This window comes from Sphaeramia orbicularis, chromosome 9 (genome assembly GCF_902148855.1).
Source record: "Sphaeramia orbicularis chromosome 9, fSphaOr1.1, whole genome shotgun sequence".
Taxonomy (NCBI): domain Eukaryota; kingdom Metazoa; phylum Chordata; class Actinopteri; order Kurtiformes; family Apogonidae; genus Sphaeramia; species Sphaeramia orbicularis.
The window spans coordinates 32040420-32064792 of record NC_043965.1 but is presented as its reverse complement, the minus strand read 5'-3'; the positions used below and the strand labels follow the sequence as shown (position 1 = coordinate 32064792).

Here is a 24373-nt window from a genome sequence, read left to right as displayed (position 1 = left end):
TGTCTCTGTCTTTCAGGAGTCATCTGAGGATGTCTCTGGAGGCCTGCCCTTCTTGGCAGACCTTGCGCTGGGTTTGTCAGTGCTGGCCTGCTCAATGCTCCGTATCCTGTATAACGGACCAGAGGTGACAAGAGAGGAGGAAGCCTGTCAAGATTTGCTCTGCTCAAAGCTGCTGCAAAGGTGAGACAGCTGAAAAATCTAACATGATATTGATTTTTTTTTCTAGCACAGGAAAGCTTCCACCCTAAAGAATCTATATTGATGTGTTTGCTTACTTTTTAGGTGTCAGTGGCAGGTGGAAGCAAATGGTGCAATCTCTCCTGCTCTCACACCCAGCCCTTCACCCCTGCCACTCACTATTGAAGAGGACCGGGAGTTCACCTACCCCTCTGACGTGCTCATACCACCTTCAGGCCTTATGCCAGGGACATACTTTGACTTGCCTCGTATCCGCCTGCCTCCAGGCATCATGGGTAGATTGCGAGAAGTGTCTGGAAGGGCTCGACCACAATTCCGTCCCAGCATCAAGTAAGATAGCCGTAGTGTCAAAATAAAGAGGGTATACTCATGAAATCTCCATATTGTACTACCGGGAATAGTTTAATAATAATCTTACCTTCTTCTGTTAGGGAGGTGATCAGACCAGATGTTATGGAGGAGGTTATTGTATCATGTGTCATAAAACATCTCAGCCTGGTGGATGCTCTTCAGTCACTCGTTAACTACCAGTACCATGAGGACCATGCAGAAGAGTACGACCTGGTCTGTAAGATCATGGCTGAGACTTTCAAGAAGATCAATGCAATGGAGCGCCAGCTACAGGTGAGCTTCAAGGATTAAAAACCATGCTTTATGCTTTGTAACAGGAGATATAGTGTGTCTTAGATAGTTAAGTAAATTACTTAACGCCTGGTAAACAGCATTTTATACATTATTGGGAAGTAGATCTGTTGAGCATATTTACACTACCTGATATATCTAATCACCATCGCACAGATGGTATTATACCCTCTAAAATATTCACATTTGGTTGATTTCAGTTAATCTAAGAATAAACCAGGCTACCAAAAAGAACAGCACTAAAGTCTTCCTCTGTGTCTAATTATCTCCTTTGCTTGCTTCCAGAGTGTAGCAGAATTGGAACAGAAATGGCAGAATGAGGTAGAGGAGGCCCAGCAGGGGAAGCTGGAGAACAACACTCCATTCTTCCATGACTACCATTTCTTTGAGGTATCCACTGTACTCTAACATTTGATTAAGATATTTCAATGTTACTATACTTTTTTTTACTATGAAATTGATGATTTATTTTTGTTGTTTTTTTTTGCACTAGAACAAAATTAAGGAGCTTGAGCTTCTTTGTTCCTTGAAGGAGATCCCACTTGATTTTAGTGATTTGGAAAATGTTGTCCTTGCACTAAGGCAAGTAGTTTTAATTGCAGGAGAAAATTTAGCAGTATTAAGTGTCGATCTGAGTCATATTTTGTGCTGTAACTTTATGTTTCTGCACCAACAGAGAGAAGTTCTTTCAGGAGGTAAACACCATGCACCTTAGAAGCAGCACCCCTCTGGCCAAAACTAAGGCATTAGTGAAGAGTTTGATGAACCGAACTGAGCTTCTCCTACATGTTACCATTGCTCCGCATTGTAGAAGCCTAACCACCACACCTGCTGGCACACCAGGGCCAGGTACACATTATTTTCTGTTCCTAAGTAGTTGTTAATTGAAGCCTTTTGAGGCCAAAAAGACACAGATGAGAGATTCTTTCTCAAATTTTGTTGCAGCCTCTAAGTCAGTATCGGATGCCAAGACAGTGATGCCCATGGTGAAACAGCCGGTCTTTTTACGCAGCATGTCTGCTCCCTCTGACTTGGAGATGATTGCTAATCAGGACTTAGAGTTTACTCACCCTCCCCAAAGGTATTTCTCCAATTCTCTTTGTTAGTGTTACTTTTGGAGAATCATTGCAATTAATAAAGAAAGAATTAAATTCTTATCTTGTTTATGGATGGGTTTTTTTTCTTTAGGAGACGACACCACCCTACTAGTCATCGCAGCAGCTCATTTACTCTGCTGCAGTCTCTAGCGATAGAGGACAGCCGTGACAAGCCAACATACAGTGTGTTGTTAGGACAGCTGTTTGCCTTTATTGGGACTACACCCGATCAGGCTGTAAGTCTCTTAGCTGTCTGTTTAATTATCTGTAGCTAAACGATGATCAAATTTGGGCATGTAAATCACTCATCACTCTTTGTATCTGTGATCTCATTAGGTGTCAAGCAGCAGCTTCCTGTCTGCTGCGCAGACACGATGGAGACGTGGCAGTACACGGAAGCAGGCTCTTGTTCATATGAGGGAGCTGCTGACTGCTGCTGTTAGAGTAGGGGGTGTCACCCACTTGGTTGGTCCTGTCACTATGGTACTTCAAGGTGGCCCAAGGTGAGATGGAGAGTATATCACATTGTACATAAGAAGTGCACACATGTACAATAGCACTAGAAAAAGATCTATTGAAATAGTTAAAAGTAATAAAAAAAAGTGGTGATGACAAAGTAGCCATTATAGTTTGACCTTTTCAAATTTAAGTGATGTATTTTATTGTGTCTGGTCACTTCATACATCTGTGTTTGTGTGTCACCTGTGTAGGATTGAGGAGCTAACCTGTGGTGGAATGGTAGAACAGGTGCAGGAGGCCTTTGGGGAGACCATGACATCTGTGGTGTCATTGTGTGCTCGCTACCCCATTGCTTGTGCCAACAGTATTGGTTTGCTTTGCACAATACCCTACACCAGGTAAGATTCCATCCTACATTATCTCTCTTTTCATATAGATCTGGACCTTCAAATTCTTTACCCACAGTTTTGATCTGTATTACTATAGGAGTGAAGAGCAGTGTCTAGTTCGGAGTGGCCTAGTCCAGCTTATGGACAGTCTTTGCAGCTTAAGTGGTCAGAGGGAATGCAGTTCAAATGAGAAACAAACCAAAAAGCAGAAGGTAGCTACAATGGCCTGGGCTGCTTTCCAGGTGCTGGCCAATCGCTGCATCGAGTGGGAGAAGGTAGAAGGTATGTTGATGCAGCCACTTTCTCTGATTATGCGTGAGTGTCTGTCGAGTGGGAATATGCAGCATTTCTCATCCTCTCGAATATCAAATAAAATGTTGTTAGTTTGAGAATTTTTTTGTAAATAATGACAACTGGTCACAACAATAAAAAATGCAGTGTTTGTTTCAAATGCATCACCAAGTTCATATTGATTTAAACAACACATTACAAATCTTTTATTCAAGAGCAGTTTAGTAATCAATATTTGGTGGAAAATCCCAGGTTTTTAATCACAGCTTTCATGTGTCCTGGCATGCATTTCATCAGTCTTTCACATTGCAGTTGGGTGTTTTATACCATTCCTGGCCCAAATGGATGCAGCTTGGGTTTGTTTGATGGCTTGCGACCATTGCCTGCTTTATCACATTCCAGAGATTGTCTGGGAATTAGGAGTGGTTTCTTATTTTTTATTGCTGATTAAGTGAATGTGCCCACTAACTGATAAATGTGGTGCACACTGCAAAGTACTAGGTCATAACCACAGTTAAGTAATCCTTCTTTTCATTAAAGGTGGTTCTACAGATGCAGTGCATTCTGGTCTGGCACGGCAGGTGTCCAGCCTGCTGACCAATCACCTGGCCAGAGCTACAGAGTGCTGTGGGAATCAAGCAGCTGGCAATGATGCCTTACAGGATGTGCTTAGTCTGCTCAATGACCTTTCCAGGTAAACTGCAATGTCATGTATATATTTATAACCTTGCATTTGTAAGTATGTGCTTGAATATCTCTAATGTTTCCTTGTATTGTGTTCCAGGAGCCACATAGGAAAAGCTATTCTGAGCCAACCCGCGTGTGTTTCTAAGCTCTTGTCTCTGCTGCTTGACCAGAGACCTTCCCCAAAGCTGGTACTTATAATCCTGCAGCTATGCCGAGCTGCGCTGCCTCTTATGAGTGTGGAGGACTGTGGTAACGTGGCCCTGCCCTCATGGAGCTACTCCATCAACACATTAGATGCTGAGCAACAAGATGCTAGCGACCCAGCCTCACGTATTGCTGCCTTGCTTTTAGCCAAGCTGGCAGATTATGTCGTACCAGGTTAGCTCTCTTACCTTTTATACTAAATACATTTTTGTTTCTCATTGGGCCAGGTTGTAGTAGCATCTGAGGCCCTTGTAACCAAAAGACTCTTTTGTTAAATTCAATATGCTAGTATCATTACTGAGTAACCTTTGTTTTGATGTTACTATGTCCAGCTAGTTCTTGTATTTAAACAATTTGTTTTTTGCCAGGATGCCAGACTTTACTGTCCCCCAGCTCCTCTGAACCAGACACTAGTTTGTCCCGAGCCAGTTCCAAAGGAGCCCTGAAGTCTGAGGATGTTGGGGAGGAGGGAGAGGCAGTTGATGGCAAGCTGTCAATTTTTATTCACAAAAGAGAGGACCAATCCTCTCATGAGGTTCTGCAACCGCTCCTCAGGTAACCAGTATGATAATATTATTTATAGTACAACTGATTATGCTTAAACATATCATCTGGCTTTTTCTGACATGAGTGTCTTTGAAATGCAGCAGTTCAGAAGGACGACCTTTTCGGCTTGGCACTGGAGCAAACATGGAAAAGGTGGTAAAGATGGACAGAGACATGACAAAGGTAACTATTTTTCAAAAGGAAAAGAACAACCACATACCCCATTCAGAAAAGTGAAAAATGGTGTTTGAGTTCCAACCTTCCAACCCTCCCTAGAGTGGAAGCTGTGAGGTGATCACAGAAGAAGCATCTGCTGCCCTAAGGAAGGCTAACAAGTGGGCTCAGTCTGGTCTGATAGTGAGTGTTGGCCCACCTGTGGAGACTCTGGCCCAGGAGACCGCCGGAGGCATCACCACTGGAGACAAGAAGAAAACTGCTCAGACTGCCGTATGTAGAGACAGGAATGCTGAGCTGGCCAGGTATGTCAAAACCAGGATTCATGCCACTGTGCCCACAATTTACTCAGACTTGGCAGTGAAATGATGTAGCACACTGTGGATATTTGATGTTATGTTTGTTTGAAAACATGGTTGTGACTGATGTGTTTTGACTTTGAATAGGTCGGACCCTGTCAGACCATTTATCAGTGGCCATGTTGCCAACAGTATGGCTGCTGAGGTTATTGCCCTGCTGCACAGCCTGCTCACTGCCCCTGAATCCAACACTGCACAGATCTGGACGAGCACCGCTGAAAAAGTAAGATACAATTGATTTTGCCTTTGCAGCACTTTATTGTTTACTTTATTATTATGCAGTTTTATGAGTGGATGGTTGAAAAGGTCAGCCAGAGACCACTGCTCTTCTTTCACCCCACGTCTTAACATTCACTGCCCTCCTCCCCCTTCTTTTTGTTTTAGTCCATCAGGCATTTTATATTTTTATGTCAGGGTATATCTATAGTATAATCAGGCTTTGGTGCAAAACTAATTGCCCCCAGGGAACAAATAAAGTTGATAGTTGAAGCGAATATATGTTTATACAGAGAACTGTGAGATAATACTTTATTAAACAACTGTTTTTTTTGCAGAATTGTTGACCTTCTATCATTATCATATAATTATTTCTAGGCTACTGTTTGTTCACATCTATATGATGCTGTGTGTTTTTCACCTAATGCTCTTGTTGTTTGTGGTAGGTGCTTTCTCGGGCACTGATGTTTATTCCTCAGCTGGGAAAGTATGCTGAGAGTATTCTGGAGAACGGCAGCAGCAGTGGCAGGAAACTGGCTAAGCTGCAGGCCATTGGCAGGCAGGCTGTTGCTGCACTCTGCGCTCTGGGGGGCTTCAAAGAAACCATTAAGATTGGCTCTGAGGTTCAGGTTGGTATCAAATCAATCGTTGGAAATGCTATGCTCATGTATTGACTTGTGTTATTTTATACCACCATTTCCTTGAAAAGCCTTGAAATGTCAACTCTTGGTACATTCCCTTGCATCTTTCTGCTCTATAGGTTATTGGCAAAGGGGTCCTGGGGAGTGTGGGTATAGTTATGTCAATCAATGAACAAGAAGGCATTGCAACAGTCAAGTTTCCCTCTTGTGAGTACAGAAGAGCCTGCAAAGCCTCCGACATCCTAACTGTACCCATATCACGCCTCTGTACACCCAGATCTGAGGTAGGAGTTTTGACATCAAGTGCAACTACTGGCCTTCGCTTAAAGGAAAATGACTATTTTAATGTTCTCCTTTTCTTTCTGGCACTGTCCACAGGCACTTCCACTTTATAAGCTGTCTATCACAGAAAAGGTGGTCCAAGCAGTGCAGTCCATGCTTCTGCCACAGGAGGGCAGTCTCTCCATTCACACCTCTCTGCCAGCTACAGGGGATGGATCCAGCCCAGTAATGGCTGCAGTGCGCTTGCTTGCTGAAATCCGAACCAGGTTTGTAAACACATGAAATCAACAGAACCCCTTCAAATGGTTTTTGTTCTATAACCAGCATTTACTTAGTTTTGCTAAGTTTGGCATGTGGTTGTAAGCCTTACCATGAAGCAGTTAGCCTTTTTTGTGGTCCTTCCCACATTTTCATTATATTTAAATGACTTGTTTTCCTTTGTGGTCAAAGGTTGAACAGAACTATTTTTTATGTTCTGCATGTTAAACACTTAAATAATGGATTTTCAGGGCATGCCTGGTAATGGCACAGCTCCTTGAAGATAGCTCCTTCTGTGAGGAGTTCATCCAGCAGTGTCCGGCTGCAGTTGAAGTTCTTAACCTAGTTGCCCAGGAATGCAGCCCTGGTGAGTATACACCATTTGAGGCAATTTATTTGGTCTGTACTACAGTATGTATTACACTCATATCACCTGTGAGTCTGATAGAGTTTTTTTTGTCTTTAGGGGAGCGGCTTGGCATGGTTGAGGCTCAGTGTGAAAGAGTGAGAATGTTATACCGGGACTGTGCTCGGCCACCACCTCCACCTCTACAGACTGACAGACGTCAGGTGGAGTGACCACTTTTGATAGATGATATAGTTGAAAGCCTGAAATGTTGCCAAATGAATACAATTGTAGTTTGAAAAGTTAATTAAATTCTTTTAATGAAAGGGTGTTTTGTCCCCATTAACTCCTTTGCCATGCTTGCCTCACCAGCCTAAGGAGATCACCTGGTGCCCATCCAGAGTGTTTCCTCCAGTCCGTGCCTGTATGTTCTCATCTCGTCTGACATCTGTCACCTTCCTTGCTGATCCCAGTGCTGGAGGAGGACTACCCCGAGGAACCTTCATCTATGCCACATCTCCTGTACCAATTCAGGTGGGAAGAACTCTTTGGAATACACTAACTGTATCTCACTTTGCTTACACCTAATATAAGATTAGTATGATGAAGCCAATCATACTCTATACTGCAGGTTATCCTGTGTCTTCTATTGACTCATCCTTGTCTCTGCAGGCCCCATCCTTTTACTGGGAAATAGAAATTGTCTCCTATGGAGACTCTGAGGAAGACAGTGGCCCAATAGTGTCCTTTGGTTTTGCCACTGAAGCAGAAAAAAGAGATGGAGCATGGACTAACCCTGTTGGCACATGCCTCTTTCATAAGTAAGTTTACACACAGTGGTATGAAAAAGTTTGGGCACCCCTGACAATTTCTATTATTTGCATTTATAAATCATTAGGTGTTTGGATCAGCAATTTCATTTGGATCTATCAAATAACTGATGGACACAGTAATATATCAGCAGTAAAATTAGGTTTATTTGATGAACAGAAAATGTACAATATGCATCAAAACAAAATTAGACAGGTGCATAAATTTGGGCACCTCAACAGAAAAATCGCATCAATATTTAGTAGAGCCTCCTTTCACAAAAATAACAGCTTCTAGTTGCTTCCTATAGCATCTAATGAGTGTCTGGACTTGAATGTGTTTGTGTGTGCAGAAAAGGCTTCTTCCGCATCACTCTCCCGCACAGCTTCTCCTTGTGCAAAGTGCGCTGAATTGTTGAACAATGCACAGTGACACCATCTGCAGCAACATGATGTTGTAGGTCTTTAGAGGTGGTCTGTGGGTTGTCTTTGACGGTTCTCACCATCCTTCGCCTTTCTCTTTTCAATATTTTTTTTGGCCTGCCACTTCTTTCTTTAACAAGAACTGTGCTTGTGGTCTTCAATTTCCTCACTATGTTCCTGATAGTGGAAAATGACAACTGAAATCTCTGAGATAGCTTTTTTGTAGCCTTCCCCTAAACCATAATGTTGAACAATCTTTGTTTTCAGGTCATTTTAGAGTTGTTTTGATGCTCCCATGTTGCCACTCTTCAGAGCAGAGTCAAAGACAGGAACAAATTGCAATTGGCTACCTTAAATACCTTTTCTCGTGATTGGATGCACCTGTCTATGAAGTTCAAGGACTAACAAGCTCACCAAAGCAATTTTGTGTTCCAGTTAATCAGTGCTAAGTAGTTACAGGTATTCAGATCAACAAAATGACAAGGGTGCCCAAATTTTTGCACAGCCTATTTTTCACATCTGATTTAATTTCATACAACTTAATACTGCTACACTAAAAATCTTTGTCTGGACAATACCCCAGTACTCAGCTTTTATTAGGAGATGAATGGCATGCCACTGTGATCATTTTCTGTGAAGACAGAGTAAATTAATATGCAGCCTCAGAGGAGTGCCTAAACTTTTTCATAACACTGTGCATATTGATAATGACAGATTCCATCTTAGTGGGCTTTTCCACTGCTGTGTCTTTGACTTGAGTGCTGAAGGTTGTCTCTCTCTTGTGTGACTTTATCTCAGTAATGGGAGGGCAGTGCATTATAATGGCTCCAGTCTGCTACAGTGGAAGAGTGTCAGGTTGGATGTGGCTCTACTTCCTGGTGAGACAGAAACAAAATGTGTTGCTTTTCTGTACATTACACATTCATCTTTGGTTTCCAAATGTTTATATTATATCTATTAATGTGTGATATATATTTAAGCGCATTTCTTAAATGCATATAATCTTATCCAGCTCCAAGAATGTGTTATTTTTTTAACATGTCCTGTATCCTGTTTGGTCTATAACTACATCCCCTCTCATCTCTAAAATGTGATATTAAGATGTTATTGTTTTATTACTGACATGATAATTAGTAGTATAACATTTGCCCAAACACAGGTGATGTCGCTGGAATAGGCTGGGAGCGGTCAGAGGGAACTCCTCCACCTCCTGGTCAGGCCCCTAAAGGAAGGGTCTACTTCACCTACTGTGGCCAGCGGCTCGGCCCCATTCTTGAAGATGTTGCTGGTGGGATGTGGCCCCTGGTGCACATTCAAAAGAAGGTGGGCTTCTGATGGCTAAATTATCTTAACAGTTTTATTTAAATGTATTGTTCTTATTTAAATCTGTATTAAATATGTTTCTTTGTTGCAATAATGACTGTGTTTCTCCTCAAGATTAATGTAGGTCTTCTTTCTTTTATAGAACTCAAAGATTCGTGCCAACTTTGGAAGTCGGCCATTCGCATATGCAGAAGGCCAAGCACATCGAAATGCAGCAGACTTATGTGTGGACCTCGCTGAGGAAATAAGTGCAAATTTTGAAGCACTTCCCTTTGCTATGGCCTCTGACAGTGATAATGACGCAGGAGCAAGTGTTACATCTGACTCAGGATCTCATGGACCGCCTTGTCGAATCGCAGCTGTTGCAGTTGCCCAGCAACGTAAGATCTCCCTTGCTACCTTATTCTTAAGTGGTGATGCTTTGCTGCTTTGATTTTGAATTAACATGCCACAGGAACGGGGCTGGAGTACTGTTTTTTTTTTTCTATCATGTCTCCCAGTTAGTAACCTTCTGTATGTTTTCCCTTTCTATTATTGGTACAGAGTACAATAGTGACCTATCATGCCATTATAAGGTCGAACTGAGCTATGAGAACTTGGTTACCTCTGGGCCTGACCCACATCCACCGCCCATTGCAGATGATGAAAGTGACGATGAGGATGATGATGATGTCCCAAGAGTAAGTACAATGTCCATTTCTCTACAATTCCCTTATTGATTTTATTCTTGTACACTTCATTGTTTGTTTTGTGTTTGACATTAGGAGGACCACTACGCCTTGCTGGTTAAGGCCTGGGAGACTAAAGTGTTCCCAACCATTCGTAGGCGGTTCCGTAACGAGGCCGAGAGAAAATCTGGCCTGGACCAAATCAAAGGAGCTCTGCAGCTGGGTGAAGATTTAATGAATATAATATAGACTCATAGGCTTAAATTTACCCCCAGAAACCGATACTAAAGCAAGTTTTTAACAAGATAAGAAAATCAAAAGCTTCATGAGAGGCTGAGTCAGACTAGTCCTACTCTATCAAATGCATAGAAGTGTATACCTCTGTATGTATTCTCAATCACAGTACTACACTTCCACTGCTTGTTGTCTCCATTTTTAGAATTACTGCCATGTTAAAATGCATTTTATTTCACTGCATGTCAGGAACACCCATAGAATATACAATGAGGGAAGTGTTCCACGTCTAATTTAGAATTAATTATCTTTTAACAAATCAGAACAAGGTGACATAATTTCAGTGCTACAGTTAAATTGAACATGTAATGAACTGACAAAAGTTAATAAGCTTTTTAATAGTGTCATGCATAAGCTAGAAGTCAGAATTTATTAATTTACATGCTGGCTAAACATTACCCTTTATAGGCCTATTTAAAATTTAGTGTGTAACAATGTGATACAACTTTCATCAATAACAGATTGCAAAGGAAAAACTGACAGTAATCAATGCATGTATGTCTATGATGTGTGTAAATGGTGACAGGTATGGTTGACATTGCGAGACAGACAGTCGAGTTCTTGTATGAAGAGAATGGAGGCATTCCTCGAGACCTCTACCTCCCCACCATCGAGGACATTAAGGATGAGGCCAACAAGTTCACTATTGATAAAGTCCGCAAAGGTATGTTCATGCATATCTGTATACCATACACATACACGATGAGCTGAAAGTAAACTTGAAACTAGAAACCTACAAACCTCTACAATTTATTTGACTCTGTGACATTATGTGTCTACCCAACACAGGTTTGACTGTGGTCATCCGCTGTCCAGACAGCAACAATACTAACAGCACTACTGGGGGAACAGCCTTGCCCAAGTTTGCCATTCGGGGAATGTTGAAGACTTTTGGTTTACATGGAGTGGTGCTGGATGTAGACTCTGTAAGTCCAAAGCTTGATAAGTCAGTACTTTTAAGCATCATAAATGACAATCTATTACTGAACACCAATGTTTTTTAATGATTGTGCTTTGATATCTGCCTTCAAAACACTTCTGAAAATCTTTTAAATGGAAAAGTGAACTTGTTGCGACGTAATGTTCTGCAAAAACACTTTTTTCACCATCATTCAAGGCCATGCTCCTCTGTAAAAACAGTGTCTAACTGAAGACATTTTTACTGTAAATTATTCCTGGGAATCATACATGTCAATTTAGTGATAACTACAAAAAATATATTTAATACGTTTTTCATTAAAATCCAGTCTGGACAGAAATGAGATGAGACGGTAATTAAATCAAATCAATCCACACCAACGGGACATTAATGTGGTATGTTTGACCAGGTAAATGAGCTGGTGCAAGTGGAGACCTACCTGCGCAGTGAAGGAGTGCTGGTGAGGTACTGGTACCCTATCGAAATGCTGGAGCGCCCACCTGCTGGATCTCGACGTACCGCTGCTAATGGTTTAGTCTCATTAGACAGTAGCAACATTCAGATTCACAGGTAGCACACTGTATGATCTTACTAGTATAATTTATTGTACACAGTATGAACCCTGGCCTAGTACCTAAAATAACCAAAATAACTACTTTGCTGTAGGGAACTACTTCGCTGTGAGAGTGCGCTGGCTCGGTTATACTGCCGGATGGCTTTGCTCAACATCTTTGCACCCAAGAATCCCCACACTTTCACCCGACTCTTCCACATACCTGCTATCCGTGACATTACCTTGGAACACCTGCAGCTTCTGTCCAATCAGCTGTTAGCACCACCCCTCCCTGGTGAGTTTTTTATGTCATAGATATAATGGGGAAATGGGGAGTGTGCTTCTGTGAGATGTAATGATAGTATTACCATCTTAGGAAGACCAGCTCAGAATGTTCTGTCAATGTACAGTAGCTATCAAACCCAGGAATCTAAATTAGCTGTTTCTGAGTTTTGTAAATTTATCATCAAATTTCGACATGTAATGACTCACTTTACATTTTAAATGTTTTTGTCTGTGCATCGGTTTTCATTATAGTTTTCTCCAAACTGTTGATAGTCTAATAATAATCCTATTAATGTTAATATCCTGTAAAAGAAGAATCAGTACATAGTTATGACTTTGATAACAGCTTGTGCTATGGTTTGTAAAAGAGATATGTCTCTATCTTCCTTTCATATCTATGGCTTACACCTATCTTGTAAATAACTGAATTTGTAACTGAGTTTGTAGGGAACAATGACATGGTCTCAGCCAAATATTTTCCTTCCTGCAGATGGCACTATTAGTTCTAGTTCTATCCTGCTGGCCCAGTCAGTGCTTCACAACCTTCAGGGACAAAGTTGCTCTCCTACAGACCTTTTCTACCAGGGCAATGCTCAGCCTATCCGGGAGTGGCTGACCGTGGCCATCACCCGTGCCTTGCATCAGGGAGAGGAAAGTCTCCTAGAGCTCACCAAGCAGATATGCTGCTTCCTGCAGGTCAGCTCTGCCAGACAGTGTATGATAAAAAAAAAAAAAGATGTCCCCAACATCCTCTATCATTGTTTTCCTACTTTTTAAAGCTAAGGTTTTTCTTTTAATCTTTGTGTACTGTCACAGAATGCGCCAGAGCAGTTTACCTCTGAAGAGTTTCCTGTGACTGAGTCAAAGGTCAGCATGGATGTCAGCTTTCCAGGTGCTGCATTCGTGATTGTGTCCTGTAAGGAGAGCCAGCTTGGCTGCCGCAAAGAGTGAGTTCCTTGGCCTTATGTATTTTTAAGAATTCTTTTCAAAAATAGTTTTGTTTGCTACTTTGCCATTTTCTGTTAAAGGTTTTAATATTTCTTTCTTTCTTTCTTTCTTCCTTCCTTTCTTTTTTTATATAAGTTCCAGCCTCTACAAGGCACCCTGGGCACGGGTAATGGTGTATGGCCTGGGTCATAAAGTGCGTAGAAATGGTCAGTTGAATTTGATGGAGGCAGTGTGCTATCCTCTGGATGCCTCACCCACCAACACAGGCCTTACTCCTCCTCCCACCACCAACCAGTACCCCTCTGTTATCATCCCCACTGATAAGGTGCACATCAAGCTAGGTGAGTAACTAACCCCCAAAAAGTTTCCACTTTTCTTATACAGAATAAGGTGGAAGTAACTTTCCCACTCTGTTGACTTTAGGGGTGTCACCTCCCCCTGGTGCTGTTCTGGTGCTGCACTCCTTACCCCTTGAGTTCCCTTTGGCCATGGCGTTTGCTGAACAGCTGTTGACGTGGAAGTTGGGAGAAAGCAGTGAACGATCAGAAGATGAGTTGGACACAGTGCCCTCATCTGTATTGCTGCAGGTGGTAGAACTACTAGGTAGGTTAATTCTAGTTATTTACACATTTATGAGATTTTGTGTGTTGTTTTAATTATGTTTTCACTGCAGAGGTTTGACCATCTATAAATGCAATGGATTTATTTATTTTCATATTTAAAATACATTTAAAGTGCTACGGGGTTAATTGGGTAATAAAGATAAAAGCAGTGTTCTACATAAATCATTTATTACAAGGTTCTGGGTTCAATCCTATTACCAGCTGTTGGGGCTTTTTTGTGTGGAGTTTGCATGTTCTCCAACTCTCAGTTTGGGTTCTTTCTTTGTACTTTGGTTTCCTCTCACCATCCAAAGGCATTCACCTTAATAGGTTAATTGGTTTATCTAAATCAGCCATAGGTGTGATTGTGTGAATTGGGTGTTCATCTACATATTTCAGCCTTGGGGTGAACTAGCAACATATCCAGCTTGTACCCCACCTTTGACCTTTTTTAGCTGGGACAGGCTTCAGCATCCCTGCAACCCTCACAAGACCTGAGCAGTTCGGAAAATGAATGAATGACAGTTTATCTTGGGCTAATTTCATTTGGATTTATTTTGTCAGCAGCAGAAAAAACATTTTGCAAACCTCTATAGGTAAAAGTGGACAAACTGAAGACAGACTCTAAATATTCATTGCAAATAGGCTGTCTAGCTTTTAACATAAACATTAATGTTAACATGGTAAACAACATGATGATAAGACGCTGCAAATAAAATAAAATAGTATAGTAAAAGACTGAATTTACACTGGTGACATTCAACATGAATATTAGTGATATAGGAGAGTTTTCACAGCTCTGTTGTTTATTAATTTGTTGTTACAATGTGTTCCATTTTCCTGTTTCATTCAGGCCATATGGCTAATTAAGATTTTCCATTGTCATTGTTTAAGGTGGTTTGCTGTGGACCACTGATCTGGCTCCCTCTATTAAAGAACTCATATTTCACTTGCTGGCTGAGCTCTTGCGGAAGATCCACCACTTGGAACAGCGTAAGAGCCCTGCTGGTCTCTCCAGCTCCATTGCTCTGTTACTAAACCCCTGCCTTGCGGTGCTCATGGCCCTGCAGACAGAACTGCGAAAGCTGTATGACAGAGAGACTCAGGGATGGACAGCTGGAGGGGCTGGGGCTGGAGGGTCTACATCAGGGGGTATTGCATTAGCTCTTGGTGCAGAGCAGAGCCGATTCTCCACCTACTTCCACGCCCTGATGGAGGTTTGTCTTGCCGTGGCAGAGGTGACACTTCCACTTAATGTTGGAGGCTCTTCAGTGGGAGCGCTCTCCTCCACCAGCGCCCCTAACCTCAGTGACTCTTCCTCATCCTCATCATCATCCCCAGGCCAGACACCCCAGAGTCCCAGCCTGTTGTCCAAACGGAAGAAGGTAAAGATGAAGCGTGAGAGAGCAGCAGCTGCAGTGGCAGCAGCGGTCTCTGGGAAACGTGGTAGTGGAGGTGCCCGCCTGTCGGAGAGTGACAGTGCTTTGTTGAATATGGCAGGTAGCAAGCCTGAGGACATGCTGTGGTTCCATCGCTGCCTCACTCTCTTAATGATTCTACGACATCTAGCCAACAAAGACCCGCAGGGCTTAAGTGTGACCAGTGATGCTGTAACAGATGCCTGCCAGGCTTTGGTGGGACCCACTGCCCACAGCCGCCTGTTGGTGCTGTCTGGCATCCCCACACATCTGGAGGAGGCTGTGGTTCGAAATGCAATCCGTAGAGCTTGCAATGCACACGGAGGACTCTTTAAAGATGAAGTCTTCATCCCTCTGCAGGAGGAAGACCCTAAGAAGCCCAAAGCTGGAGCTGGAGTTACAAGTCCTCCAGATGGTAAAACGGGTCCTGAGCCTGAGCGTCCCTTTCCTAACAATGGAGGCCCAGAGAGTCCTGACAGCTCCAGCAGTGTGACGCCAGCTATGAGTGTGAGCGCCTCTGCCTCGACCAGTCAGACTTCAATCTGCAGCTCCTCTCAAGGGGTCTCCCGCACTGCCAGTGAACTTTCTGTTGACCAAGAGTTGTTAGCTGTCCCTGCTCCCAACCCTGCTGCCGCCGCCTCTGCAGTTACATACCCCCAGCAAGGACCCCGAGACCCTCAGACCGTTTCCAGTCAGGAGAGCCTAGATATCTCCCTGACCAGCACAGGAAGCCTGGGGAGTCTCGGCAGCTTGGGGGAGCCTCTTGACAGTGCTGAAACACCGTCTGTGTCAGATGGGGGCTCTATGCACACCGTCACCTCACTAGAGAGCAATGCAGTCATGGCCAGGCCCATCAAGGGATATGCTGTCATTGAGGTGGGTTCATTTAAAAACACAAAATTGATTTCAACATTTCATTTTTGTTGCATAAAATCCAGTTATGGAATATAGCTAAGTACTTTTACTGCAGCACAGTACTTTAGTATGAACTTGAAGAACTTGAGTATTTCAATTTAATGCAGCTTTGTTCTTCTATTCCACTACATCTCAGACATGTATATTATGACTTTTATTCCACTACATTTTGTCTAGTAGCTTTAGTTACAAGTGTGTTTTAAGTGTGTTTTTATGGAAAATAGGGAATAATATAATAAATAGTATAACAGGAGTCATTCTACAGAGTGAGCACTTCCACTGTTAAGTATTTTCAATTCAGCACATTTACTTGTTCTGCTACATATTAAATCAAGTTCTAAGGAAAGATGTTTGTTTTCCTATTTTCTTATCTGTAGGTTCGCTCTCGAGCCAAAGTGGAAAAAATCCGTGCCAGTCTCTTCAACAGTAGTGACCTCATTGGTTTGTCCAGTCTGGAAGGTGAAGAGGAGCTCATGGAATTGACCAATGAGGAGATCCTGACGGCTTCTAGTGTAAACCAAAGCCTCTTTGACACACAGGGAAGCTCCGCCCTCGAGGACTACTTCCTAGATAAGTCAATCAGAGGTTGGTGCTTTGTTCTGATAAACAAATCAGATAAATGATGTGCTTTTACATAGTGAAAATACTTTGGCCAGGATAAAATCTCAAATAATGTCTTTTCCCTATCTCTAGGGGACAAGCTTGTACCTGGAGCACGAGATGTCCTCACAGACATTTTTAAGAGCTGTGTGCATTCAGAGCAGATGCTTAGCCTCACACCAGCCAAGCCAGTCAAGGTGTCAGACATTTACCTCAGCAAAGAGCAAATCAACTCTCAGACCCCTGGAAACCTCCTGCACACATTCTTCACTAATGTTCGGCCTCCCAAGAAAGTGCTTGAGGACCAGCTCACTCAGGTATAAGACAGTGATCCTGCTCCCCTCCATAGTCAAGTACTACAAATGAAATATTAACATGTGATGCTGTATGTACATTTATATGTGTAGTAACAAAAGAGCATTTCTTTTTATTAGATTTTACGAAAGTACGGAACTCCCAAGCCCAATAAGAACAAGTACAGCAAAGCAGGAAAAGAACAGCATCAAGGCAAAGTAGTCAGCACCAAGAGACCCATCACCAAGCCTCCCACCAAAGAAAAATCTGTACTGAACAGTGTCAGGTAAGACACCCGACACTAACACTTATCTACATATGTTCACACCTCTGATCTGGTAAGTATATTTCTTGGTGCTTTTCTAGAACTGCACTGAGTGAGAAGAAGACAGTTCTGAAGCCCAAATCTCCTGAAAAATCCAGGCCTGATGAGAAAGATGTGGAAAAGTCTCCTGCCAAGAAACCTGAAGGTTAGAAGCAAAAATGTCACATCATCTTTCATACTCCACTGACACTGCGCTGTAGCTCAAAAACAATTCACTGGTTAGTCTGTCAATACTGTAGTGTGCTATTATGTAGACCTGAGTAAAACTTAGCCCTGTTTTAAAACAGAAGCTGCAAAATGTATCACATGTTAAATTGTTTCCTTCAGTTCCAGAGGAGAAGTACCTGACACTGGAGGGCTTCCATAAATTCGCTGTTGATCGTGCCAAACAGGACATTCGAAGCGTCTGGAGGGCAATTTTGGCTTGTGGCTATGACCTCCACTTTGAGAGGTGAGAGTGGAAAAGCCAAATCCCAATAAGTAACCCCTGTGGTTTATAGTAATTCATATATCTTCACAAAGTCATTCTTATCATTTATATATTAATGTAAAAGATAATGTAAAATATAAGTGGTCTTGATTTCAACAGCCCATTTTTTTGTCCTGATTACCTTTTTCTTTATAGCTTCTATTGTAACAGCAAATTTGCCTCTGTACTAGGTGCACTTGTATAGACACCCGTCACGCCCAAAAGGCATGTAGGAAGTGGACCTTGGAAATGGATGTTGCACTGGTCCAGTACATCAACAGGCTGTGCCGTCACCTGGCTATCACACCAGCCAGACTGCACCCACATGAAGTTTACCTGGACCCCAGTGACACCGCTGACCCTCGTGTGGCCTGTCTGCTTAGTACGTAAAATATTTGCCAGTGTCTGTGAAGTTTAACCATGTTGGAAAAACTTTATTGGCTAGTAACTTGATGACAACAAATGTGTATTATGTATAAAATACAAAGGGGTCTTTTATATTTTAGAGAGAAATATAAAGATGTAGTTATTTGTTTCTAACACACACATGGTTTGTTTATGAATTAACTTGAATTACTTATACCCAAATACTGTATTTAACGTTTTCTTTATTGTTTTGTGTAATTACAATATGATAATACTTCACTACTCAGTCAGTACCACACCTTTTGACCATTTGTGAGGAGTTTGGTAATATGTCAGGTTTTAAAATTAACTGGTCCAAATCTGCTCTCTTACATCTGAATGACGCTGCTAAAACATCTGTCCTCCCAGTTCATATTCCCACAGTACAACACTTTAAGTATTTAGGTGTTGAAATATTTTCTTCTTTAAATCAGATTGTTAAGCATAATTATTCACTCGCTCTGAACAAGATCTTGAGGGACATGGACCGGTGGGTTGGTCTCCTTATGTCTATTCAAGCCCGTATCTCTATTATGGAAATGAATATTCTGCTCCAGATTTATTTTGTCAGCTCTGTGGTGCCTCTTCCCCCTCCATCTGATTAGAGGAGCAAGCTCCAATCTGCAACTTCCAAGTTCATTTGGAACACAAAGAGGCCACGTCTGAAATTGTCTACTCTCTAGAGGAGGAGGGAGGATGGCGGCCTGGCTGTTCCTAATTTTGAACTTTACTCTGTCGTTCGTGCTTGGGCCCCTACTCTCCTGGTTCAACCCTCATTCCTCTGTCTCTTGGCACATGTTAGAGAGCAATATAGTTCATCCATGGACACTCCAAGACATTCTCTTTATCAGTATTTCTAGAAAAAACAGTGTCAACTACGCCTTGGCCCCATTGCCTCTCATCTTGTGCTAGTATGAAGATTACCTTATTTTCCGGGCTATAGCACACACCTTACTATAAGCCACACCTGAATATAAGCTACACCCACCAAATTTTAGAGGAAAAAAATATTTGTTCATATATAGGCCGTACCTGACTATAAGCCGCAGGTGTCCATGTTGTAACATGAGATACTTACACAGAAAGATAGTAAACAGAAAGATTATTTAAATATTTATTTACATACCTTAACTGCTTTTTTCCAAACAGTGCCTGTAACACGGCGGTAAAATGGCAGTCACACGGCTGGGTAAAAAACCCAGAAAAGTCATTGATCACTATCTTCATCTTCCTTCTGCGCATTGAAGCCACTGAAGTCGTCTTCTTCAGTGTCAGAGTTGAACAGCCCCAGAAAGGCTCTGTCACACACCTCAGTCTCTCTTCCGTTGTTGCTCTTAATGGCACTTGCGTGCAGCAGCTCTATTTCCTTCTTGGACCACCAGATCGCTTGCTTTTAACTTAAAAGCTGCATCATATGCATTTCTTCATGTGTTTTCCATGATGAGGGTTTGTGCATGACACGCAAAATGATTGTTAAAAGTTAAGCTTAAAACTTCTCCTCTTCATCACCTCTCCCACCTGTCTGTCTCACTTTTGCGCTTCTTGCTAGAGCGCCCCCTAGAGGCCATTAGCCCGTAAAAATCTATACTTGAGCTGCATTGTTGTATAAGCCGCAGGGTTCAAAGTGTGAGAAAAAAGTAGTGGCTTATCGTCCGGAAAGTACAATAGTTGAAGCACACTGTCGTCTTTCCTGCAAGTGGCACACATTTTCTCCGATATTCAATAATAAAGCACTTCTGATTGGAGGAAGACCTATTTCTGCTCCCCACTGGGAGCAGAGGGGTGTTCACTATTTACCCCACTACTTACCCCCTTTGAGATTTACTGAACAAAACAGAGCTAAGGTTGTGGTTTCTAAACTGTACCGCTTTCTGCATGTAACAGACCTTGTCTCACTTTCAGTGCAGAGGATCTGGAGGAGAGATTGCCCAGACTTAGCTCAGGATTTGGATTGGGATGCGGTGTGGTCCAGCATTCATGAAGCATCTCACAATCCAGACCATCAACAAATTCACTTAAATTTCCGCCACACAACATACCTCACCCCTGTTAAACTCCATCATATGAAAATTATTAATGAGCCATGTTGTAATTTGTGGTCATTGAAAGCTCAGGGCACATTTATTCCTATGTTTTGGGACTGTCATCCTGTTGGACAATTCTGGGGCAATGTTGCATCCAGACTATCCGAGTTGATACATGAAACAGTCCCTGTAACTATATGTGTGTTGATGCTTAATGATTTGTCAGTCTTTAATATTTCTAAACTCAAAAAGCGAGTCATCTTTGCTGGAGTGACAGCAGCCAAGAAAATGATTGGAACTCACTGGAAGCCACCTCATTCTCGAACTATCCAATCTTGGATTCTCTCCTTTTTGAATGTCATATACATGGAGCTCTCAACAGCTCAAATTAATGGTGCTAATGAAAACACTCTAAATACGTGGCGTAGCACTGCTGACTTTGAAAAACATGCTATAAGTTAATTTTGCCACTGGCTTTCTCACCCTAGTGATGTCAAGTCCTCTCTTTCTTGTGTATACATGTTTGTGTGTAATTAACCTTGCTTTCCTTTTCTTTTATTACCATCATACTATCACTGTGTTCTATGGTATCCCATGAGACGTTCTTTTGTCTTGGGCCCACTGTTGATATTCTTGTTCGAGAATCCATTCTATTAATATTGTATCCCCTGAAATACTTCTTTTGGACTTCATTTGTTAAATGGAAATGAAAATGAAAATAAAAATTTGCTCGCTATCAAAACAATATGATAATACTAAGAAGAACAACAGAACCTGTCATACTAGAAATGCAACTCAAAATGCTTTACATCTACTATGTATTACAGATGCAGAATGAAATACGATTAGGTTAAATTAAAATAAATTTGATATGCCATTTGGTGTATTTCTAACCTTGTAACTGTTCTCTGTGTTTTAAGATGTGCCTGTGGAAAGCCTGCGTTTGCGTTTTGCTCTGCTGCAGTCTCTTAACAACACCCTGGAGAGCTTCTTCCTGCCACTGGTGGAGCTAAGACAAACACATACCTATCAGAACAGCATTGCAGCACTGTTATGTGAGGCCAAAGGTGAGCAAGATGTCAGCACAGATCTAGAAGGTCAAACAGACACTGTCTATGTGGACCATGATAGTATAGTATCTGGCTATATGTGGACTACAGTATGGAAAAAGATAGATAGATAGATAGATAGATAGATAGATAGATAGATAGATAGATAGATAGATAGATAGATAGATAGATAGATAGATAGATAGATAGATAGATAGATAGATAGATAGATAGATAGATAGATAGATAGATAGATAGATAGATAGTCAGTCCATCTGATTGAATTTGACGGTTTTAATGACTTCTTCTTTCCCCTGTCTATAGGTCTAATCTTCTATGACACTAAGGTGACTGTTATGAACAGAGTACTGAATGCCACAGTCCAGCGGACAGCGGACCATGCTGCTCCAGAGATATCACTGGACCCTCTAGAGATTGTTGGAGGCAGGCATTTTCATAAATTGTTATCACTTCATTTAGTATCAGATTTAGACGATCTTTGTAAATACTCTGTATGTGTTTGTGGTATTTGCCTTTTAGGCGAGATCCGATCTTCAGAGAACACATATTTCTGCCAGGCAGCACGCCAGCTGTCCTGTGTTCCATCGTCTCAGCTCTGTGTGAAGCTGGCCAGCGGTGGTGACCCCACCTACGCCTTTAACATCCGCTTCACAGGAGAAGAAGTTCATGGCACAAGTTAGATTTTCTTCTTTTACATCTTTTTAGTATTGCTTTGGGGTGTTTCACATGCCTGTATGTGTTTTGTTTTCCTGTCTTCATCTTTGTCATTGATCTGTGTTTGTAGGCGGCTCCTTTAGACACTTCCTATGGCAGGTGTGTAAGGAGCTGCAGAGTTCTGCTCTTTCCCTGCTGCTTCCTTGCCCAAGTGCTGCAGCTAATCGCAACAAGGTAACTATTCTATTCTATTCTATTCTATTCTATTCTATTCTATTCTATTCTATTCTATTCTATTCTATTCTATTCTATTCTATTCCTTTTTTCTTCTTGCTGTCCCAATGTTGTATTCAGGTTTCAAGCACATGTAAATATCTTCTTTAACCTGTTCGGTTTGCTAAAACTAACGGGTTAAATAATAATCTGTTATCGCAATCTATTCTCAATTTATTAACATGCTAGCAACTCCAGTTGTGTAATATTTCAAAGATGAGCTGGGAAAGTGATGACAGTATTGTGTCACATATCACAGTCTTATAAATATGATCTTTCTGTTCTGTCATGCTGGATACATTTAATACCATGTGACATTATATGAAGATGAGTTTTGTTGCACTTTTCTTAGGGGAAGTACATCCTGACTCCGTGCCCTATCAGCTATGCAGAGGAACAGTTGCTACATTTCTATGGTCAGCTGCTGGGCATAGCCATCCGAGCAGACGTGCCACTTCCTTTGGACCTACTGGGCTCTTTTTGGAAGGGTCTGGTGGGCGAGTGCCTCGACCCAGAGCAGGACCTGCAGGAGGCTGATGTGCTCACCTACAACTATGTGAAAAAGTTTGAAAATGTATGTGGCCAGTATCTTGCTCCTTATAAAACCATATCCTATTTGTTTGCATTATTGCTCTTTGTCTTGGCATCAGTGATTTTAATTTCTCTTCTGTTGTCAAATGGTGCAGGTGAGTGATGATACAGAGCTGGAGGCGCTGTGTGCAGAAATCTCTTCCCAGCACCATTCGGGAGAAAGCCCTGATTCTCCCAGCAGGCCCTGCTGCACCTTCACCTATGTCACTATGACTGGGGAGGAGGTGGAGCTTTGTCAGGGTGGTCGCAGCCTCACTGTCAGGTACAGAAAGCCTCTCAGATGATTTTAAGTTTTTATTCCCTGTAGCTTCCTTATAATGTCTCCATAAAGGGTGACTTATGGTGTGCTTGTCTTTGTGTGTTTAGCTGGGAGAATAAGGATGTGTATGCGCGGGCAGTGCGGAACCTTCGTCTACGAGAGCTACAGAACATGGAGTGTATGACAGCTGTTCGAGCAGGCCTGTCCTCCATCATTCCTCTGCAGCTGCTCACTATGCTGAGTCCCCTTGAGATGGAACTGCGCACCTGTGGCTTGCCTTACATCAACCTGGAGTTCCTCAAGGTGATGCATATAAAGGAACGTGTTTCACTGTGTTGCAAAATGAGTTTAGGGCCCTTTTCACACCAATATGGATATTTTTTTAAATTAGCACTCTTAATTAGTTTTCGGTCACTACAACAGGGAATTTTTTCAGATGTTCCAAGTCAGTATTTCTTTTCCATTGATGTATAGATACGCAAAACTGAATTTTATGAACCACACTTGACTTTTGGATTCATCTTACACATTGTTCCAGAAACACAGGCAAATTAACATATGTCAGATAAGTTAACTATGAATGATGAATCCAGCTACTATTGTTTTTTGTTTTACTGTGTGGAATATAAGCTCATGTAGTATGGTTAGGTGGTTTCCTCTGGTTTAGAAGCAAGTCATGCTGGAGAAGGGGGAAAAAAGTGTGTGTGTGTGTACATATATATATATATATATATATATATATATATATATATATATATATATATATATATATATATATATATATATATATTTATATATATATATTAGTGTTTCACTGAGTCTGTTCACATCATCATAAAAGTCTGGTGAAGACGTTCCAGTCCATTATTAGATTTCTGTTGTACGTAGTGATGGTAGACTTAAACTTCTGTTGTCTTCTGCTCACACTTGACTACGTAACTACATAACTGCCGTTATCTGATAAAGCATATCAGTTTATCCTGTTTACATGGTGACTTGAATATGAAAGAGGATTAGGGCCACTGGAAAAAAAAAAAAAATAAGGTCCAATATGTTTTTTAAATTATTATTCTAAGAAAAAAATCAGAAAATTCTGAAAATGTTTTTCCTGACATTCAGGGAGAGTGTCACTTTGCATGCATCCAGGAGGAATACAGCAGGCTGATATAATGATGGATTTAGATGACTTTTTATGCATCCAAGGGGTTCTGGAGGAAGCCATTTCACTATTAGATGAGCAAAAGGAAGGGAAACGGATATCAGTGGCTTTTTCTCCCAATTTACGTACACAAGTTTCAAACCATAATATTAACTCATCTTTTACTCATCTGAGAAAAAAGTAAAAATTCTGAGATTAAAGTCAGAATTTTGACTTTTTTCTCAGAATAATGATAAGATATATATATTGGGCCTTAATGGGTTTTTTTTCCCCAGTGGCCCTAATCCTCTTCCGTACTTGAATA

At 41.6% G+C, this 24373-nt stretch overlaps 1 protein-coding gene across 2 annotated transcripts in view; it reads left to right on the top strand.

The window, feature by feature from the left end:
- Nucleotides 1-24373, top strand: part of hectd4 (HECT domain E3 ubiquitin protein ligase 4) — a 40389-nt gene that overhangs the window by 14665 nt on the left and 1351 nt on the right. For both annotated transcript variants that reach the window (XM_030143407.1, XM_030143406.1), the window contains exons 24-74: nucleotides 17-180; nucleotides 283-528; nucleotides 630-822; nucleotides 1126-1230; nucleotides 1334-1422; nucleotides 1517-1689; nucleotides 1786-1921; nucleotides 2029-2173; nucleotides 2274-2440; nucleotides 2648-2794; nucleotides 2883-3067; nucleotides 3617-3770; nucleotides 3861-4141; nucleotides 4336-4522; nucleotides 4615-4696; nucleotides 4790-4992; nucleotides 5134-5269; nucleotides 5709-5891; nucleotides 6023-6187; nucleotides 6282-6451; nucleotides 6695-6810; nucleotides 6910-7013; nucleotides 7162-7323; nucleotides 7462-7610; nucleotides 8820-8899; nucleotides 9181-9344; nucleotides 9487-9724; nucleotides 9888-10024; nucleotides 10109-10235; nucleotides 10833-10970; nucleotides 11096-11232; nucleotides 11635-11795; nucleotides 11892-12073; nucleotides 12554-12759; nucleotides 12880-13010; nucleotides 13147-13352; nucleotides 13435-13614; nucleotides 14508-15907; nucleotides 16324-16531; nucleotides 16640-16863; nucleotides 16981-17126; nucleotides 17207-17310; nucleotides 17493-17616; nucleotides 17826-18016; nucleotides 20984-21130; nucleotides 21437-21556; nucleotides 21653-21808; nucleotides 21918-22021; nucleotides 22413-22634; nucleotides 22747-22913; nucleotides 23018-23213. In XM_030143407.1, the coding sequence (XP_029999267.1) occupies nucleotides 17-180; nucleotides 283-528; nucleotides 630-822; nucleotides 1126-1230; nucleotides 1334-1422; nucleotides 1517-1689; nucleotides 1786-1921; nucleotides 2029-2173; nucleotides 2274-2440; nucleotides 2648-2794; nucleotides 2883-3067; nucleotides 3617-3770; nucleotides 3861-4141; nucleotides 4336-4522; nucleotides 4615-4696; nucleotides 4790-4992; nucleotides 5134-5269; nucleotides 5709-5891; nucleotides 6023-6187; nucleotides 6282-6451; nucleotides 6695-6810; nucleotides 6910-7013; nucleotides 7162-7323; nucleotides 7462-7610; nucleotides 8820-8899; nucleotides 9181-9344; nucleotides 9487-9724; nucleotides 9888-10024; nucleotides 10109-10235; nucleotides 10833-10970; nucleotides 11096-11232; nucleotides 11635-11795; nucleotides 11892-12073; nucleotides 12554-12759; nucleotides 12880-13010; nucleotides 13147-13352; nucleotides 13435-13614; nucleotides 14508-15907; nucleotides 16324-16531; nucleotides 16640-16863; nucleotides 16981-17126; nucleotides 17207-17310; nucleotides 17493-17616; nucleotides 17826-18016; nucleotides 20984-21130; nucleotides 21437-21556; nucleotides 21653-21808; nucleotides 21918-22021; nucleotides 22413-22634; nucleotides 22747-22913; nucleotides 23018-23213 (9438 nt within the window). The remainder of the gene's footprint in view (nucleotides 1-16; nucleotides 181-282; nucleotides 529-629; nucleotides 823-1125; nucleotides 1231-1333; nucleotides 1423-1516; nucleotides 1690-1785; nucleotides 1922-2028; nucleotides 2174-2273; nucleotides 2441-2647; nucleotides 2795-2882; nucleotides 3068-3616; nucleotides 3771-3860; nucleotides 4142-4335; nucleotides 4523-4614; nucleotides 4697-4789; nucleotides 4993-5133; nucleotides 5270-5708; nucleotides 5892-6022; nucleotides 6188-6281; nucleotides 6452-6694; nucleotides 6811-6909; nucleotides 7014-7161; nucleotides 7324-7461; nucleotides 7611-8819; nucleotides 8900-9180; nucleotides 9345-9486; nucleotides 9725-9887; nucleotides 10025-10108; nucleotides 10236-10832; nucleotides 10971-11095; nucleotides 11233-11634; nucleotides 11796-11891; nucleotides 12074-12553; nucleotides 12760-12879; nucleotides 13011-13146; nucleotides 13353-13434; nucleotides 13615-14507; nucleotides 15908-16323; nucleotides 16532-16639; nucleotides 16864-16980; nucleotides 17127-17206; nucleotides 17311-17492; nucleotides 17617-17825; nucleotides 18017-20983; nucleotides 21131-21436; nucleotides 21557-21652; nucleotides 21809-21917; nucleotides 22022-22412; nucleotides 22635-22746; nucleotides 22914-23017; nucleotides 23214-24373) is intronic.